Below are 18,884 nucleotides of genomic sequence, written 5' to 3' on the forward strand. Positions count from 1 at the left end.
ATGTGTCCTTCCTGTATAGAGACAGTTACACAACTTGATCATGCTAAAACATTACAAAACATGACGGTTTAATTATTGTTCGATTTGACATGGCAAACCACAAGGACTTTATTCTTCTGACCTTTGAGTCACACAGAAACATGTTTTTGCTGCTGTTTCCTCAATACGGACATGAACACATCAATATATTTTCTTACCTTTTCTGAACTTGAATTCCAATACTTTATCAGACAGATGTTTCATATAAATCTCTAGCTACATGTAATTCATACCTTTCCATGGTTGTACATATGATCTAAACGTATTTTCTTTATTCGTCAGCTGTACTGTAGAAACACTTTCACTTTCACCTGGGTGGGGAACAGGTGTGTATAACCCCTCCTCCATCCCTAGAGGTCAGATGAGGAACTGCAGATGAAACACCAAAGTTACTCTTCACACGTACAGACATTTCCCTTCTTCTGAGGCTGGCTGGAGGCAGCAGTCAGAAAGTCAGCCCCCTGCAGGAGAGGTTGAGGCCAGCAGAGGGCAGCACAGTTCTACTGAGGAAGTTCTAGAAGGAGCAGAAGTTCTCATGAGACCAGTGACTCTGGGAGGCAAACTCAGGATGAACAGAGTCACTGCTGTCAGTTACTGTATCATGGTGTTAATGAAGAAAGTGTTTTATACGTCTCTTCGTTAATAGAGGAACTAAGTTCAGTTGAGTTCTGGATTTTTTGAAATATTATCAATCTGCAGATTGGGAGACAGAACCAGACCTCTGACAGTAAATGACAACACAACACCAGGTTTAGGACTCAATCATGTCTCTCTCCGCTCTGAAGGCCGGAGGACCATCTTTTATATGGCACAAGAAAGTAAACATAGATAGTGACAGTCAGGCAGTACTGGTGTTACAACAGTCACAGAGAAAGAGATTCCCAGCTCCCAGCTCATGACCACTCTCAGGACAGATAGAGATCATAGGTGGAGCTCTCCCCGTCGGCATCACAAGGGACGTTTACCCAGAACTTTCTCCTGACCCTGAACATCTATTTAACCTGACAAATAGACCCAATCTACTCTTATCGATCACAAACTCACATGAAAACATATTTACTACTATCCAATGACTAGTTCTATTGATTAGTGAACCAACTATTGATTGGTGAATAACATAAGTACACAGGAAATCCAATGTTCCTCCACAGTATCAAGTTCAGAGAGGTGATTGGTCAACAGCAGAGCTGTGAGTAGAAGCAGAAAGACACCATCAACATTTGGCTCAGTTTTGCCACACATGACAGAACATTAAAGAATAAGAAAATATGTATTCATCCCCAGAGGAGGCAAACACATTCAGCAGACAAACAGCAGGTAGGTCTGCTACAAGATAGCGTCTCAAGTAGAAGGAAGTATCACAAGTCAGGAAGTTCAGGGCTTGTTAAGTTTCAGCTAGTGGTCTACTTTGTAAATGTACCGTGTGACACCTTCTACTGTTGGTAATGGAGGCTGTGATCAAATAATGAACTCTGACAGCGTCCACTACGGTAAGTATACCAGCACCTCTTCTGGTGGTATGCCAACTCCTCTGCTCCATAATGCCTCTCCTCCCCTCTCTTCTATTCTTCCAATCTCCTTCCTCCACACACACACGCACACACAAACACACGCACACACAGACTTTCTCCAAGCCAGACGAGTGCTTGGTCCCTGACCGAGGACCCATACAGACACGTATGAAATGTTGTGGAGACATCTCCCTTTTGTTCTGTAACAACCTTCCCCTCCTGCCTGTCCTGTAGCCCTCTCCTCCTGGCCCCTGCTCTTGAACCTGTGTCCTCACAGTATTGAGTGAGCTGCTGCTGCAGAGATAAACCGTCACATGCAGTCCCCAAACACACCACAAGGGGAAACACTCTTCACTGCTGCTCACAGGAATGTAGACCAGCACTGTCCAGAGAGAGATGGGGGAGATTAGATAGAGGGAGGGAGGGATGGCAAGAGATGAACCTCACCAAACATCCCCCTGGTCTCCCCCAAGGATGGTGATGGAGGATCTGGATGAAATATCGAAACACAGACATTTCTGTTTGCTCATCTATACTACCCCTTCCTTCCTCTCTCTTCCTCTGTGTCTCTTCCCCCCTCCCTAACCTAGCACCACCAAGATCGGCTCATGCCTCTTTAACAGTAGGAAGGGTCTGAATGCACCAAATTCAGAGTCTTGGGTCGGTGCTGGTTCTCTGGACACCATCTATGACCTTGGGACAGTCCATGGTGGATTTACCTGTCTGCAGCACTGACACCTGCTCTTCTCTGAAGGTAACATTAAGAATAACAAGGCTGCTTGTAAGTCAGGACTGTAATTTAATTGTAATACGTCTCTAAATAAATGATATATTTGACCTTTCATGTGAAAACAAAGTGCAATAAGTCAGTGCAAGAAGTCAGGCTCCAATGGAATGGTTGGAACTATGACACACATTTCTTTAAACTTTGATCCCATGAATATATGTTTTTCTCCAAACAAAATGGCAAGAATGCGTTTTGGTAACATTTGTAAACAGAAACTGAACAAAAGAACTGAGGTTCCTAGTGCCCAAGAAATGTCCCTTCTTGCTGGTGGTGAGTGCTTATTTCAAGTTGAGCTGCATTATTCAACAGTATTCTACTAAATGTTTCATATCATTAAGATTGTCAACTACTTGTCTGTTCAAATGCAGCAGAGGCCTCGACCAGTAAAGTCAAACAGGAAAAGACCAAGAGAAGACCTCTCCTTCGCCAGATCATCACAGTGCTGTCAAAGGTCTTCTGCCAACCCTGCAAGAAGATCTACTACCTGTAGTAGATAGACTGCCTCTGCTCATGGCGCTCTGGGCCCTTTTATGGAAGCCCTGATCACTAAGTGGCCACAGCCGGGAAGCTTGCTGGCGGCTGATTGGTCCCCCAGCTGGGAGTGCTTGGGGCGTTGAACACCAGGGTCGCTATCCATGGTGCTGCTGCTGGAGGTCAGCTCTCTTCCTGCTGCAGACCCCAGGGGCACCATCCCTGGTGCTGACCTGGAGGGGTTAAGAGTGAGCTGGGACAGGGACCACCATGTGTGGCCTGATGCAGCCTTGCTGCTGAGTGACTGGCTGACCCCGCCTCGCCACAAGAAAATCTCAACTTGTAAACAGATGACCCTTTTGAATGTGTAACCCCTTTTGTTAGTTGGAAAAGTGCCTGCCAGATAAGTTATAATTATTTGCTTAAAAAATGAATTGATGGCTTCATGATTATGAATTTCTTCCTTGAATTTATAATTAATTACAAATACATTTTTATTTGTTTAGCCCTTTTTACAAGCAATGTCACAGAGGGCTTCTCATTTGCCCATTGAACTGCACCTAAACCAGCTTAAAAACCTTAAAACCTCAGACCTTGGCTAGGTTCATTGTAATATTAACCATAGGGTTTAACAAAAAACAAAAACAAAATGTTCCAAGAGAGGGCTAAAAGCCATCTACACAGGACTTCGGACTCTAATGCAAATTGTAATACTGTTAATTGGGGACCAAATTTTAAACTAGATAAGACTTAATTAAAACACATACAATATATGACAAAGTGCTGTTAAAATTACGCGGTTATCCACTGTTTTGATACGATAGTATTCAATGATGTAATGCCTAGCCGGAAAAAACTACACGCCGTTTTGCAGTGTCCACATCATCCAACTCTGATGCCGAGGGTAGGGCGTCATCCTTCCATCCAGTCCCACCCAGCATCCCAGGATGAAAGTGGACGAACACCCACGACCTTCAAGATAACTTATGTGGAAGAATTGTTTTCTTGTTCAGTTCCAATTCATCCGAGTTGCCATTACTGCGTCGTCTGCAATCCTGGGAGTAATTTTGCTGAGACAGGGAAACCAAAAGCCGTCCTTAAGCAGCGCAATGTTACTCTGCTGCTGAGGAAGGCTTGCTAGCAATACCGTCTAACTCAGTGATAGCGAGAGTAGGCTATTAACTGCAGAATATTGTGACATTGCATCCATAACCCGGTCTACATTTGGGTAGCATACAATCCGCAAGTGAAGATGGCGGCACCCAACGCACAATCAGGTAAGATAGGTAAATTATGTATGTTGTTCGATCATTTTAACTGGGGCAATGACTTCTACGTGCAATTCAATTGCGCCATCATAGTCACCATTGCAGCTATGCGGCTAGCGAATCTGCATTAGGCTATGTTTAATTATGTCATAAGAAAAGCAATTAGGTTTTCCAAAGGCTATTATTATGGCATATTCTTGTATGCTGCTGGCGATAAAAGATTCGTTATGCTGACGAGTTCGAATCAAGAAGTGCTCTCTGTGCTTTAACCTCTGTCTGTATAGTGACGTCATTTGTCAATTTTTCAAAATGCGTTGAGGTAGATGAAACCTTATACTCACACGCACACACGAATGGCTGTAATGCTTGTGTGCTTGTAATGCTTGTGAACTTGGTCACCACTGCAGTATAAACACACTTCTCAACAGCTAGTCGACATCCATAGTAAATAGCATGTCACCTTGCTGGTGTCAGGATGTAAGCATTGGAGTTCACTAAATCAAGTCTTTACACTGATACACATGACATCGTGATTTTATGTATTCATTCAGCAAACACTTTCATCCTGTTATCCTACACTACATAGTATATTTATCATATCCTATACAATTGAAATGTTAAAGAAGGTTTTCATCGGTAAATGATATAGTAAGTATGTTTTTCAGCTTTGTTGTTGGCATTTCATTTGTCCCTCATTCCTTGCCTTCTATGAAACCTTTATTATTTCATTTCCATTCAATTCCTTTCCCTTTAGCAGATGTCTTTACACAAAGCGACCTACAAATAGTCAATTGAGAAAATACAGCATAAAAGGCTCAGAAGTACATAGTTCTACAAGTATTTTGGTGGTTAGTGTCAAGGAAGGTCTTTATTACGTAACAAGGCACAGTGATACAATAATAGCATCTCAACTGCAGTGCAACAATAACATCTCCAACTACAATGACTGTGCAATAGTAGTAGCCTAGTAGTCTCCAAACACAATCAAGTGATTGCCCGTCAAATCAAAACGGTCCTTTTCAATATGTCTACCTTGGTTTGTATAGTGTTGGCCAATAGCACGACTGTAGGTAGGTATAAATCAATCTACCCCTACCACCTGCTTGTATTGACCTCTTCTTTGTTTCCGTAGCCCAAGTTCCATGCATGTCGGCACCATCCGTTGCTGTGATAGCTGACAGGAAATACCCCAGCACCAGCCTTGGTTCCCCAATCAGAATGGTCACGCACCCTGGGAGCCCTGGACCTGCTGGAAAACATAGTGAGCTTCTAGAATTCTCTCAAGTTAATGATTGGATCCTAACCTGAATTGGGAAAGCACTTTACTTGATCAGCTTTAAAGATTTTTTTTTCCGGACACAATCGTTGTCAGGATGTGGCAGAAATGTAGCAATTGGGTTAAGTGGTGAGAATCATTAACTTGTTTTAGGATTTCAAGGCTTAGAGTATTTCACGAAATTCATGATGGGGAGCCTAAATATACAGTATGTTTAAGTAAGTTTCCAAGACAATGTTAGTCTGGGATATTGCATGTTGTGAAACATTGCATAGAGCTCCAAAACATTACTTCAGCCCTAATAAGCCTTACAGCGTACCTTTTACTCTAATAGTTTATTACAGCTGTGTATTCCGCCCTGTGTCAGCAATTCTCTGAGAACATTAACGTGTACATCTAGTCAGTCTGCTAACGCTTTTATCCAAAGCAGTTCACAGACAGCAACGCTTAAAATTGGTATGGGTGTGGGACCCACAACACAAAGTACTCAGCATGGACTTATACTCTCAAGACTTGAGATTTCCAAGACCGTCTCCCCCTACAGGCTCAGAGCGACACTGCGGTTGTTGTGAGACGAGCACTCGGAAAAACACATACGCTCCTACTAAAGGAGTCTGTCTTGCTCTGGAAATGCTTTCAGATGAGATTTTGTCTCCGCCATCACTTACAGAGAAGAGGGTCCAGACCAACGGCCATCCCTCGCCTTCACGTCTCCCTGGCAACAACAACAACAACAATCATGCAGATAAACAATGTAAGTCCCGCTCCTGTTGTCGATGTGTCCTCCCCATGCCAATGTAGCCGGTGTGTGGTAAAACTCACTCGTCAAGTATTTAACAGGCCGTCCGCGTTTTAGCTTGCTATTCGTTGGGGTAGTTGGTAGTGGTCGCGCTTGGGATGACAGAGGCGGTAGGTTCGTCTCCCGGTGGGAGCAAACAGTGGTCCGTGTGCGTCTGACGGAGCTTGCAAGACCACGTCTGTTTCACCCACACACTCGCTTCGAAACCCCGCCCGAGCTGTTTGAGGTGACTGGAAACCTTTTCCTTCGTCATCTTCACGTTCCTCCCTCTGCTCTCTTTCTCTCTCTCTCTCAGTCACACTGGCTCTGTTTGACTTCCATGGTCTTCTACTTTTTGTCCCATCTCCCTCTTTACGTCTGTCCGTCGCAGATGCGGAAGGCTATCTGAAAACGGACGACAGGATGCGTTTAGCCAAAGAGAGACGGGAGGAGAGAGACAAGGGCCTCGGTGAGTTCTGCGTCTCGAAAGAGACGTTTCGACGTTTTCGATGTGTGTGCGTGCCGCGGTGACGTCGTGGACACGATGCGGATACAGTCGTAGGGTCTTTAACCCCGCCTACTAAATGGCTCCCTTTGAGCGAGCAAGTTTGTCTGAAGCCGTGTGTCACCTATCAAGCCAAAGGCGCTGAAAACGACGCTTGTGCCCTTGGTGACAGTGGCGCGGGAACAGGCCATCAAGGAGAAGGACCGGCGGGCCCGCCTGCAGTACGAGCGCACGGTGGAGGAGCGCTGGAGGCGCCTGGAGGAGCAGAGGCACAAGGAGGAGCTCCGCAGGGCCGCCGTGGAGGAGAAGAGGAGGCTGCGGCTCGAGGAGGAGAAGGTCAGAATCACAATTAGAATCACAATCAGAATCAGAGTCAGAATCAGAGTCAGAATCAGAAGGGATTTTATTCGCCATGAATGTTTGCACAAACAAGGAATTGACTTTGGCACGGAGGTGCATACATTAAACATATAGGAATATTGAAACTTAAATATGTGAACTATACAAAAGGAGCAAAGTCTAGCTAATACTAAGGGGGGTCTAGCTAATACTGAGGGGAATAAAAAATAGAATACAAAATAGAACAAGTTGTAGCCATCATTTACAATCTAACCTATAAAATACAGAGTGCAAATAGAACGATACAATAGTGCAAATTGCAATGTGCAGGGTGTCATTGTGCATATTTGGATTTAAAGTCAGTGTGAGTCCTGCCCTTGTTAAAGTGGCCAACAGCGGATGGGAAGAAACAGCTCCTCTCCCGCCGTCCTCCCGCTCCAAAGGTTCTCACGACTGTGTGTTGTTTAGTTTTTTACAGACCACGCTGCGCGTTTCTAGGGAAGCCTGTTCAGACTCACTGACTCTTTTGCTTCGATAAGCACATCAAAAAAATCACGAGGACGTCTTTCCAAGCACCAATCACACTGGCATTTTCGGAGGGAAATGGCAGTGTGACATTGAATATACAGTGGAGTGTGTGTTTTCACACACACACACACACACACACACACAAATGCATCAGCCGCTCCCAAACAATCATCTCCCGGTCAATCCTCGCGAAAAGATAAGCGGAGACGTATGCTGTTTAATGATCTCGTAATCTCGGGCGCCGTTAATCACGGTAAACTCCTCATTAATCACTCCTGCTTACACGCGCACATTCGGATATCGTCGAGACCTCTGCTCTGTTGTGTAACAGACTTTCAAGCTTATCCCTCACCCCTTCCCCTGATGAGATGGTCTCACCCCTTCCCCTGATGAGATGGTCTCACCCCTTCCCCTAATGAGATGGTCTCACCCCTTCCCCTGATGAGATGGTCTCACCCCTTCCCCTGATGAGATGGTCTCACCCCTTCCCCTGATGAGATGGTCTCACCCCTTCCCCTGATGAGATGGTCTCACCCATCCTGCCCTCAGGCTAAAGCTGACTGCCAGGACTCCTAAAGTCACATCTATTGATCTACAGTATATACATGTCAAGAAACCTCATCATCAGACCAGTCTGATAACATTTCTGCTGTCTCTTTGTTTATCCAGAGAAATCTTCGCATGACTAAAGTGCATTTTGAAACCAGACTGCCACTTTCACTGGGATCTTCTTGATTCCGCATGTCAATTCTGCATGATGTACAGTACATGTTAGATTGGTACTGTTAGGAGATGAAAAGAAAAAAAGAACATATGATTAGGTAATGGGGTTGTTTGTCCATTGGATGACTTCAACTCTGCATCTTTAATGAGCAGCATTGAGTCATTTCTGGCCAAAAGACAATTGCAGTCAGGTAACAGAAGGAAAAAACGAAGAAAAGTCAATTGTGTGTGAATGTCTACCGAAACTCACAAGTGTCTTTTAGCCATGTCGGCTCTGTATCTCCATACACGTGCCAGAGAGGTAGGATCTGCCCTCCAGCATCCGACTGACAGTCTTTTGTCTACTAGCAGGCAGCTGAGCGGTTAAGGAATCGGGCTATTAATCCGAAGGTTGCCGGTTCGATTCCCGGCCGAGCCGAATGAAGTTGTGTCCTTGGGCAAAGCACTTCACCCTACTTGCCTCAGGGGAGAATGTCCCTGAACTTACTGTAAGTCGCTCTGGATAAGAGCGTCTGCTAAATGAATACATTTAATTGTCATTTAATTTTACCAGGAGCGGCTGGAGGCGCTGATGAAGCGCTCCTTGGAGCGCAGCCTGCAGCTGGAACAGAGGCCCAGACGCTGGATGTGGGGCACTGCCGCCGCCTCTCACGGTGAGTCCAGAATGGAGACAGGAAGCAGAGAGTTGCTAGTGGAGTGCTGCTCGTACAGGGCCACTGGGGTGACTCAGTTCCAGGTGCATTGTTTGGCAGGGAGTGAGCTTTGGTCAGTTCTACCCATAACTGTGTTATTTCCCCATAGTTAAGTACAACACTTGCCGTACGTCTTCAGCCACTCAACTTTTTAGCATGAGAAAGGATTGCAGGGTCTATTCCTGCCTACAAAAGGAATATCAGGATATGTTTTGACACGGTCTGCACTGTGTTTTGGAGCCCTCTGATGTGATAGTGTACGTATGACGGTATCTGTCAGATACAGTTACATGCGTCATCTGTCGGTACCACTCCATAAACATCCTCCAGTTGTTATTCTGGAAGCAGGTGATTTGCAGGTCGTATTGTGTCTGCCATCAAACATCCAATTGAATCTATTGACAATCCGAAGCTTCACATTGTTATAGTCGAATGCAATTCGGGTCGACACGGACAGAGGTGTCTGTGTCCGAATAAGCGTGCGTGCCTTAGTTTTGGTGTGCGAAAGGTGAGCGCGTCGCTTGGCTTGCTCATTGCCTCCAGGCTTGCTGCTCAGGTGTGCATGAGTACACCTCTTGAACCCCTGGTTCTCGACCCAACCCGGTTGTGCATGAGGACGCCCCCATTTGCCCCCGGGTGTCAGTGGATGAGTGTGTCAAAGGGAAGGGGGGAGGGGGCCTCTTTGCTCACGCCAGGATGGGCACCTCTGTTGGTAACGCTCTGCTTCTGCTTCTGCTCCGCCCCGCCTCCCCAGGTGACAGTGAGAATGCCCTCCTCCCTCTCGCTGCCGCCTCCGCCTTTCCCCATGACCTCGCAGCCCCCCTTCCTGCCGTCAGCGAATCCGGTAATGTTATGAACCCCCAACCACCCCCCCCCCCCCTTCCTGCTCTGTCCGTCAACCCCTTCTTCGCCCCCCCCCCCCCCCCCCCTGTTCTCTATCCCACGGTCGAACGCTGGTCTCATGTTAGTACGCCTTGGCCCTGAGGGGTAATGCTGACTGAGGATGACTATGTAAGCCGGGGTGCATGTTCCAAAGCTTTTCCAAGAACATGAGTGACGGTGAGCGGTACGTGTGTGTGTGTGTGTGTGTGTGTGTGAACTGTGTTTGTTCCCATCCGTGTGTCATGTGCTTGTGCATAGATGATCGATGTTTGAATAACGGCTTGGTTCTCTCGTTTTCTGTCGTTCGTCTGCCTCGTCTTTGGGGTTTGGTTGTCTTGGCGACGACCACGCCCTTCCAGGTGGTGGCAATGACGTGGGTGGACAGTAGACAGGACAGATTCTGGGGAGAGATACAAAAGAGAAGGAAGGGAGGAGGCACATTCTCCAGTTTAACGTGCTGAAGGCCCCCTTATGTCAACAGTATGTATCGAGACCAGCATGTCACAACAGGGCTCTCGTCAGCACTCGTGCTAGTTTCCACTGTCGCTTTCTCGAAACCCCCGGCACCACTCGTACACAAGGCTATCCATTTCCATCAGTGCCATCATGTCACTGCTTTGGCAGTGGAACCCAAGCGGGAAAAAAGAATACTTAAGTGTCATTTATATGTATTAAATGAGAGCTTAAGAGATTTGTATTCGATTTTTTTTTCGACATGATTGGAAGTCCACTTGAAATGTAGTGATTTTGTCGATTAGCATGCTTATTGACAACTTAAATATGCAAGTACTTTTGTACTTTGCAGCTATTCTTTAAGCATCATTTTTCCGCTCGGGTCTGCCAGCACAAAACCAACATCCAACCTCCTTTTCTTCCTCAGAAGCATCTGAACTCTTACACTTCATTTCCCTCCTACTTGTGTTTTGTTGGTCGTCCTCATCTCAACTCTCACGTCCCCCTTCTTCAAACTCCCATCATCCCTCTCACCGTCCCTCGATCCCGATGATCAACTCTTTTGTCACCTCCACTCACTGGCCTGGCCAGGTGTCACCGTGCATCAAACCTCCATCTGCAATGCCACCCCTGCACAGGTAACACACACATACTCAGTGACTCGCACACTTTACAGTCCAACTCAAAACTTTTTTTACACAATAGGAAACCCCTTAGTGATGGTTCAAGACGGTTTGCTGTCCAGGTTAGTGGTCTGAAGCTGCATGCCAGTTTTTCAGATGACGAAAGTATTTTTTTTGTCGGGCCAAGGGATTTGGTCATGTGTGGTTCTAACTGCTTGGCAAATTGTGTGTGACGTGTGGATGTGCGGTATTTTCCATAGTATTTTTTAAGCTGTTTCATTGCTGTTTAAGGTCATGGGAGAGCCCGCTGAAGGGTTCAAGCTTCTCTGTAGTGGCACAGTAGTTTTTAATGTATAGAACCTGCTGCATTTACAAACTCGGGGTGGTTCCCTTGTCACTGTGTGAAGAGAACAGAACTGGAATGCAATGTTTGGCAAACCATTCGTGAAACCTTCAGAAACCTTCCCATTGTCCTTTTGCGTAACACACTTTGGATACTTGTATACGAATCTATAATGACATACGTTGGTCTTTCTGTTTACCCTCACCCTTTGGTAGCACCTTGTTGTTGGCACCTGAGCACCTGTGGCCTGGATGTGTTTTTGACCTCACCTGTACCTGTCTGTGCAGCTCCCTGCAGCCCGCACAGGTCGCCGTATCGAGGCTCCCCAGGCCGTGCTGACCGCCACAGGGTCGGCCTCCAGGGGGCGCCAGAGGAGTCGGTCAGAGGCTCCCAGTCCACTCCCAACACCCCTAAGGTACACCATCGGGCCCACCTACTCAGTACACATGGGGCGGCCATTTTGGAAGCACAAAGGCGTCCGGGTGTGGGTTTACCGCTCCAGTCAGGTGACGAATGATATGGGCCAAGTGGAAGGATTGTCGTTCGTGGAGGTGGGAGGTGCAAACGGGGTTTTTTTGTGTGAAAAGAAGCTACTATGGAGCGATTGAGATCACCGAATTCCGCAGAGGTCGAAAAATGACGACGCAGACCTGCCATATGGACGTCTCGGCTGGAGCGTGCTCATTATGATTTTTGGGTGTATGTTGCTGTAATGGAACCATCAAAATGTCTGACCTATTTCATGTACTTTCTGTCACTGAACTCGAATGCAATCTAGCGAGCCCTTCAATCTGTCTAGATATTTGCCTCATACAAAATGGTCGAGGCGTCACGTTGGGCAGACTGCTGAGAGAGACTGGCGCGCAGCTTTCCGAGCGTTACCGTGCGAATGTGAGCGTCACGGTGGGTTTCTCCTCGTGCTCTTTCAGAAGGAGAGGCTGCGCCGAGAGAGGAGGACTGACTCCCCAGCCATGGTGTCGACCGTCAGGAGAGCCGAATCTCCAGCCCTGGTGTCGAGACACCCTGCCTCCCCCAAGTGAGAACCAGCCCCCCCTCCCCCTCCCTCCCTCTGCTGCGGACGCCGTTGCATTATGAAACAGATTACAGGGAGACGTAAAGTTGTGGCACGATGATTTGGTTCCTTTCTGCGCCTTACAGTATGGGACGTACGTTCTAGAATAGTCTAATTGGCAAAACGGAAGACTTTAAAGCGCCTTTAATGTTGTTGCTTGAAATGAGAATTTTTCTGCACGACCTATTCATTTGAATTAGGTGTGTTGGAAGAGGGAAACGTCTAAAACATGCAGGGAAGAGGGGGGAGCCCGAGGACCAGGATTAGGAAAGGCTGCTCCAAACGACTCTACAGCGACTCTTTAAAAGCCTTTAATGGTATTAAACTGTCGACTAAGAATATTATTCTCTTCCTTTGCAGGCTGATATCAAAAAGTCGTGGCCGGTCGCCCAATGCTGTGCGCCACTACAACTTTTCCCCAGTCAGACACAGACCCAGCCCAGCAGACGTCAACGAGGACAAGAAAGGGGAGGACAAAAAGAACCTGGACGCACCGAGAGCAGAGAACAAGGGCCTCCCCCACACAGACAAACCCCTCGGCCGGTGCGAGAGCCCCGTGAAAAGGAAGGCTGACGCCTACAGCCTTGAGAAGTCCTCTCCGGCAGAAACCCCGGAGAGAAGGATTCCGAACGCAGAGACCCCTGAAAAGAGGTCTTCCAAGGTGGAGAACATCGGCACTATTCAGACCAAGGCAGAGACCCTTGAGATAAAGGATTCCCCTGAGAGGGAAAGCACCAGAATGGGCACCCCAGTGAAGAAGATACCAAAGCCTACTAGCAATGAAAAAGACAAATGCACAGATGCAGAGAAGAGCACAGATGAACGTAAATTGATAGACCAACACGAAACACGCTCTATTCGCGGCATTTAGTCACTGCTACCAGCCAATAATCGCCACCGATTCTTCAGTGCGCTCTCATAACAGTCTTTCTCCCTGACTGTGACAGTGACATCGCCGGTGACGCCAACGGGAAAGGCGGTTGCCGGGACGACAAACGCAGAGGAGGCATCCAGGCTGCTGGCTGAGCGGAGGCGTCAGGCGAGGGTCCAGAAGGAGCTGGAGGAGAAACAACGGCATGAGAAGGAGGAAGAGGAGCGGTGAGCAAGCTGGCCATCTGTGACAGGCGGGCAGACAGACAGACAGACAGACAGATCGTCAAACAGACAGACAGGCATAGAGATAGACAGACAACAGGCAGACAGGCAAACAGACAGACAAAGAGAGATATAGTAGATAGACAGACAAAGCATGATACATTAAAGCTGTTTTGTGTGTGTGTGTGTGTGTGTGTGCGTGCTCGTGTATGTTCCTCTTTGCGCCCACGTGTACGCTCACGCCAATCAGTCGGAAGGCCGAGCAGCTGAAGAAGAGACTTGTGGAGGAGAGAGCCCGTCAGGAGGAAGAGACTCAACGCGTGAACGAACGAAACAAACAGGAAGTGCTCCACAGGAGGAACGAGCACGAGGAGATACAACAGGTTCAGCTGGACAAAGAGGTCAGGGGTCACTTTTAGAAAACGTTTTCCAGGTCACTCATGTCTTTCACATGTCGGAGGACCATGTGTCATGTTTTTTTAATCTTGTCATGACGTTTACGAGATACATTTCTGGAGTCGGAATTCTGTCAGGCTGTGCATCACGGATGGTGGTTTATGTTTTGTGAACGTCAACGGAGGTAAATGTAGGCTTCCCTGTGTATTACAGAAGGAAGACGCAGAGATTCACGCCCAGCAAGAATCGGACCGTCATCGTCAGGAGAGAGAGATACAGAAAATCCAAGAAGAAGAGGAGAGACACCAAAGGAAGAAGGTTATACAATGGCTGTTTATTGTTTAGCACCCTCACTCAGACTCAATAGCTATTTTGTATCTTCACATCCGCCAAACTATTTGAACTGCATTGAATATATATAAGGTATTTTGTCAAATAAAATCATATAAAAAGTAACTTTTTGTATTGGATTTTCACAGCGGGCTTCACGTAATGTCCATAGAACTACACCTACACCACCCTAAACCCACATCAATAACTAATCCAGAGTTTATGTCTCCGCAGAGAATTGAGGAGATTATGAAGAGAACCCGCAAGACCGAAGCTGAGCTGAAGGTAGTGTAAGAGACGCCTGCCATACTCATTGCTCTGCACTGCTTCAAGCAAGTGACCTGCTGTGCGCTATACTGGATGTGCTTTCGCGATATTGCCAGCCGCGTGCAGCCGCATACATCTTTTGCCTCGTCGATTTCTACTTCCGCTCAAACGTTTTATGTTGTAAATATCCCAACAATCAAATTCAATTAAATCGTACGATTGTCGATTATTTGGTTTTGTGTCCTGATTGCCACCGTTGTTGCCTTCCTCCATCTCTTTGTCCCATATGGAAGCAGACGGAAGAGGGCCAGGGGGCCCAGCCTGTCTCCCCACCAGGTAGGTGATTCACCCTGAGAAGGTGTTCTCTCCCATTGCCCCAGGCCTGTCACAAGGCCTTGGTCCACAAGTGGCCCATCATTGTAATAAAAGGCCTCAGACCTACTTGTGGAAATGGGGAAGATATGGATAATTGGGTGTGACGATTCAACCCGGCGGCTGACGTTAGCACTGCCGGATAGAGGCGATACTTCCGCAGCAATGCGGGTCACTCCGGGTCGTTTCGAAAGCCGGTTCCATATTTAGTCCGCATAATAGATTGTGTTCAGTAGGATCTTTGCATTTTGCTGTTTTCCCACACAAAGCAGCCATTAGCATGTAATCTCATCCCACTTCTTTTTCAATTGTTATTGTGTTCATTGGAGCCAAAATACCGAGCTTACCAATATTTGTACGTTTTCGTTGTTTGTGAACCTCAAAGGCTTTAGAAATGTAGACAGTTATGAAAGGTAATAGTTCATAGTTCTTCATATGAACTCGTATTTATTTTGGATGGAGGATGGAGCTACGACAGTAGTCAATGACCTTCCCAGTGAGCTGCCTGTGTTTCTGGGGCAGTCAAGGACGCATGATTTCATTGGAGACCGGGGAGTCGGGTATAATTAACATCGCCCAATTTTGTCCTTGACCAAATATTTGGCATGCTCTTTTTTTTTGGGGGGGGGGGGGGGGGGATTGCTCTGTGCTTTCTGATATATTTGTTCTTTACAGGGGAAGGGTGGATGAACACTCAGACAATTACTGGTTTCAATGTGGAAGCGACTTTAAAAGTAGAGTCTCAAGTGAAGGGAGAGCTCATTACCCAGGGCAGCAAACAAGGGAGTGTACCAGTCTCGGTCGCGGCCCAGGAACAAGCACATGTCAACAATCAGGGGAAGGCAAAGGCGAATGAGAACGTTTGTAATGAAGGGAGTCCTGTGAAGAGTGACCTGACAATGGGCACAGAAGCTAAAGATATGACTGAACACGTGACTGAACACGTGACTGAACACGTGACTGAACACGTGACTGAACACGTGACGGAACAGAAACCCGCCCCGGCAGTGACGGTGGAGGATTCCACCCAGGGTGTGAAGCGGGAGAGTGCCTTTGTAAAGGGACAGGTGTCTGTCGAGGTGAAAACGCAGGGTCGCGCACCGTTGAATGTCAAAGCCGCTGACCAAATCGATCAGCGGGAGAACACAAAGAGTCTTAAAGCCAAAGTGACCAAACAGGAGCAGGCATTGTCTATGCAGAGCCAGATGAAGAAAGATGAAAGCAGCCCCAAATCAAGCAGCCAACCAACCAGTGCTCGGCTAGAGAAGGTGGATAGCCCCAGCCAACCAACCAGTGCTCGACTAGAGAAGGTGGATAGCCCCAGCCAACCAACCAGTGCTCGGCTAGAGAAAGTGGATAGCCCCAGCCAACCAACCAGTGCTCAGCTAGAGAAGGTGGATAGCCCCAGCCAACCAATCAGTGCTCAGCTCGAGAAAGTGGATAGCCCCCAGGTTACACGGAAGGTAACCACTCAGGCAACTAACGGAGGTGGCAAAGGACGGGTTGAAGCGAGCGTGCCGTCACTGGTGGTGACCCAGACAGGAGGCCTACTCCGCCCTCCCCCGCGTCTGGATGTGAAAAGTGGGGTTGGGGCCAGTGACGAGGTGCAGTCCATGGAGGTCAGGTAGGCTGGAGGATAGGGGGTATTGTTTACACACTCACAAATAATAAAGAATAAAAAACATACAGTGGCCGTCATGATGTTTGGGACCAAGACCTTGGGCTTGACTTTAATGTGAACTGCACAGTTTGGGATTTTTTACAAGTGCACAGTTTCAGTTTTTTCTGAAGGATCTTTTGGTGGATTTTGGTTTTGGCGTGTAGAAATTGCAACACCTTTTATACGTAGTGACCCCATTCGAGGGCACCCTAATGTTAGGGAAAAAATGATTTGTAGGTGTTTGAGATAACGCAAGTGAAATCGAGAAACAACCTGTGTACGTTCCAAACATTATGACGGGGACCAGATATACGTGTGTCCCTGTTTGTGGAGAATTCATATAAAGTCCTGACCTTTGACCTCTGAATGAGTTTTCGTCCCTAACCATCACTGTTGGTCCTTTCTCGCTTACTGTTCCAGCCCAGTCTCTAAAGAGGAGCTCATCTCCATCCCAGAATTCTCCCCGGTCAATGAGGTTCAGCCAAACGTCATGACCAACGACCGTGCTCTGGAGGACCTGCTGGACCTGACGGGACACGTGGCCGTCCCCAAACTGTCCCCTCTTGGAAACCAAGGCGACTGCAACAAGAACTTGATTGGTGGTGTCTGTAGCCCCTGTTCTGAATCCCAGCTGATCCAGACAGCCCCTCATCCTGCTAAGTCCTCGAACAAGCTCAATAAACAGTAGTCAGACACCGAGGAAAGAACAGCTCAGTTATTATTCACGGGAGAAGTGTTAGAGTGGGTTGATTAAGAGGGAGCTGGCTCGTTGCTGTATGATGTGTTTTTCCTGAAAAGTCTTCAGTTGAACAGATGAACATATTGGTTTCTCTTTCTCATTTGCACTCACGCACATTGGTTACACACAGAAATGCACAGCATCAAGTCTCGACGTCAAACCCTCTCAAGATCACATTGTTCTTTCGATTGACACGTTCGTCTGACACACCTCAATAGAGGAGCGTGGAGGAATTTGGATGAATGGAGGACAGACAGCTTCCGTTTGCATGCTCTGTGTGACTTTCTCTATATGTATTCATGTACCGAACCATCATAAGCATTTCTCCCATGACTACGTTAAGATACTGTGAGAAGCTGATATCAAAACAAATCAAAATGCCATTGCTTGATAGAAACCCAGACTGGTCTACCATTTGATTCCATATCGTAGTTATTGACTCCACACAGACCAGAAATACCTGTGTTCTGTAGAGTAGCTAGTTAGTATGTAGCATTTGATGTATACAAAAATGCATTCCCCTGGTAATTAATGTATCGATACCCATCAGTTGATACTGCACATATTCTCACTGTAGTCAATCAGTTTAGGAAAATATAGGTAACCACCGTAGCTATTTATTTCTTGACATTGCAAGAGGAGCTACATTAACGCAACTGTTAGACAAATAGGGTTGAGTTACATTCGATTTATGAAACATTGGTAGTTCACTTCATCCAAACGACTACATCAAATGATGTTAGTTTATTTAAATCTGAAATGCCATAAGACACAGTACACAGGGGTGGGCTATGAGTGAGTTGTCTATCTCAAAAATGGTCACAAAAATCATCTGTTGAAACATGTAGTGGCTAGTTTCAAGTTCAGATCAATTATACTACCAAGTTGTTACAATATGTAGTAACATATACCTTTTAGTATTTTACAGTAAATTGTTGCTCTGCCTCAGCTGTGACTGTTAGATGCCTCAAATCAATTAGAAGTCATCATAAAAGACAACCAAAAATGACGCTAATAGGTTCATAGCATTTGTGCCATACTACTTGAACCCAGGTTACAATGTTCTGAAGCTTAACATGAATAAACAATGTAATTATTATGAGTGGCTGATAAAGCAGCCATCCAGCCATATGGAGCTAACTGATTAGCTACACATTGTGTACTTATTCTGAACAAATCAGATGAAATTCTATTTGTGAGTTGTCTGAAATGGAGTGAATGTCCATAGTTGCAAGTTTCACTTGAACTAATGTCTCGTCAGATTAAACAATTTTACTTGAAAATAAAGCAAGCAGGTACACAAGCAATCAGGTTAATTGTTAGATCCCTATCATTTTATTTATGTAAAATATTGCAAAGAATACAACAATGTCAGTTATGTAAACTGCAGACCTAGCATGGACAACTAAACTAGCATGAGAAGATGTACAGTGTATGTACAGGAATAATAAACCTTGAAACTATTGTGCTGCATTTTGTCTGTGTGGAATATAGTTGGCCTCAGCATAATGTACTTTTTAATGTCAGCCACACCTTGAAACTTATTCAAGTAATCATATTTATAATAGTTAAAGTATCTGTAAGGTTTTGTCTAATAATACATATGCTATCTACTGTAGCAGGGTAATCTTCCTATAAATATGTTGACTTGTTAATGCTAATTATCAGATAATTGGGTCAAATCTAGGAAGACCAATCTCAGGGGAGTGTCTAGCCCTGTTCTGTCAACCATTTC

General features: G+C 46.3%; 1 protein-coding gene and 1 long non-coding RNA gene across 4 annotated transcripts; one reads left to right on the forward strand and one right to left on the reverse strand.

The window, feature by feature from the left end:
- The first annotated feature begins 3,686 nt into the window (after positions 1 to 3,686).
- map7d2a (MAP7 domain containing 2a) lies at positions 3,687 to 17,105 on the forward strand. 3 transcript variants are annotated; one of them, XM_084684127.1, is made up of 17 exons: positions 3,687 to 4,085; positions 5,209 to 5,337; positions 5,993 to 6,106; positions 6,522 to 6,599; positions 6,808 to 6,971; positions 8,779 to 8,878; positions 9,672 to 9,761; positions 11,506 to 11,633; positions 12,148 to 12,254; positions 12,651 to 13,114; positions 13,238 to 13,388; positions 13,636 to 13,786; positions 13,995 to 14,099; positions 14,346 to 14,396; positions 14,672 to 14,714; positions 15,426 to 16,374; positions 16,831 to 17,105. In XM_084684127.1, the coding sequence occupies exons 1-17, from the start codon at positions 4,061 to 4,063 to the stop codon at positions 17,096 to 17,098; spliced, it is 3,117 nt and encodes a 1,038-aa protein (XP_084540253.1). In that variant the 5' UTR covers positions 3,687 to 4,060; the 3' UTR covers positions 17,099 to 17,105. The 3 variants fall into 3 exon arrangements, with proteins under 3 accessions (XP_084540253.1, XP_084540254.1, XP_084540255.1); XM_084684128.1 differs by having other exon boundaries at positions 14,675 to 14,714; XM_084684129.1 differs by lacking the exon at positions 9,672 to 9,761.
- LOC146246061 (uncharacterized) lies at positions 4,917 to 6,368 on the reverse strand. Its single transcript, XR_014734601.1, has 3 exons — positions 6,175 to 6,368; positions 6,021 to 6,067; positions 4,917 to 5,325 (listed from the first exon to the last, which is right to left on the reverse strand). It is a non-coding gene; the product is annotated as an uncharacterized LOC146246061 (long non-coding RNA).
- Positions 17,106 to 18,884: the final 1,779 nt, after the last annotated feature.

This window comes from Hypomesus nipponensis, chromosome 20 (assembly GCF_054491055.1).
Source record: "Hypomesus nipponensis isolate SF chromosome 20, ASM5449105v1, whole genome shotgun sequence".
Classification (NCBI taxonomy): Eukaryota; Metazoa; Chordata; class Actinopteri; order Osmeriformes; family Osmeridae; genus Hypomesus; species Hypomesus nipponensis.

What these genes read in the sequence shown, in the direction of transcription:
- map7d2a (XM_084684127.1), top strand. Translation starts at nt 4,061, where the DNA reads ATGGCGGCACCCAACGCACAATCAG. An exon ending in GGCACCCAACGCACAATCAG is followed by an intron (nt 4,086 to 5,208) that starts GTAAGATAGGTA and finishes TTGTTTCCGTAG; the next exon opens with CCCAAGTTCCATGCATGTCG. An exon ending in CCAGCCTGTCTCCCCACCAG is followed by an intron (nt 14,715 to 15,425) that starts GTAGGTGATTCA and finishes TGTTCTTTACAG; the next exon opens with GGGAAGGGTGGATGAACACT.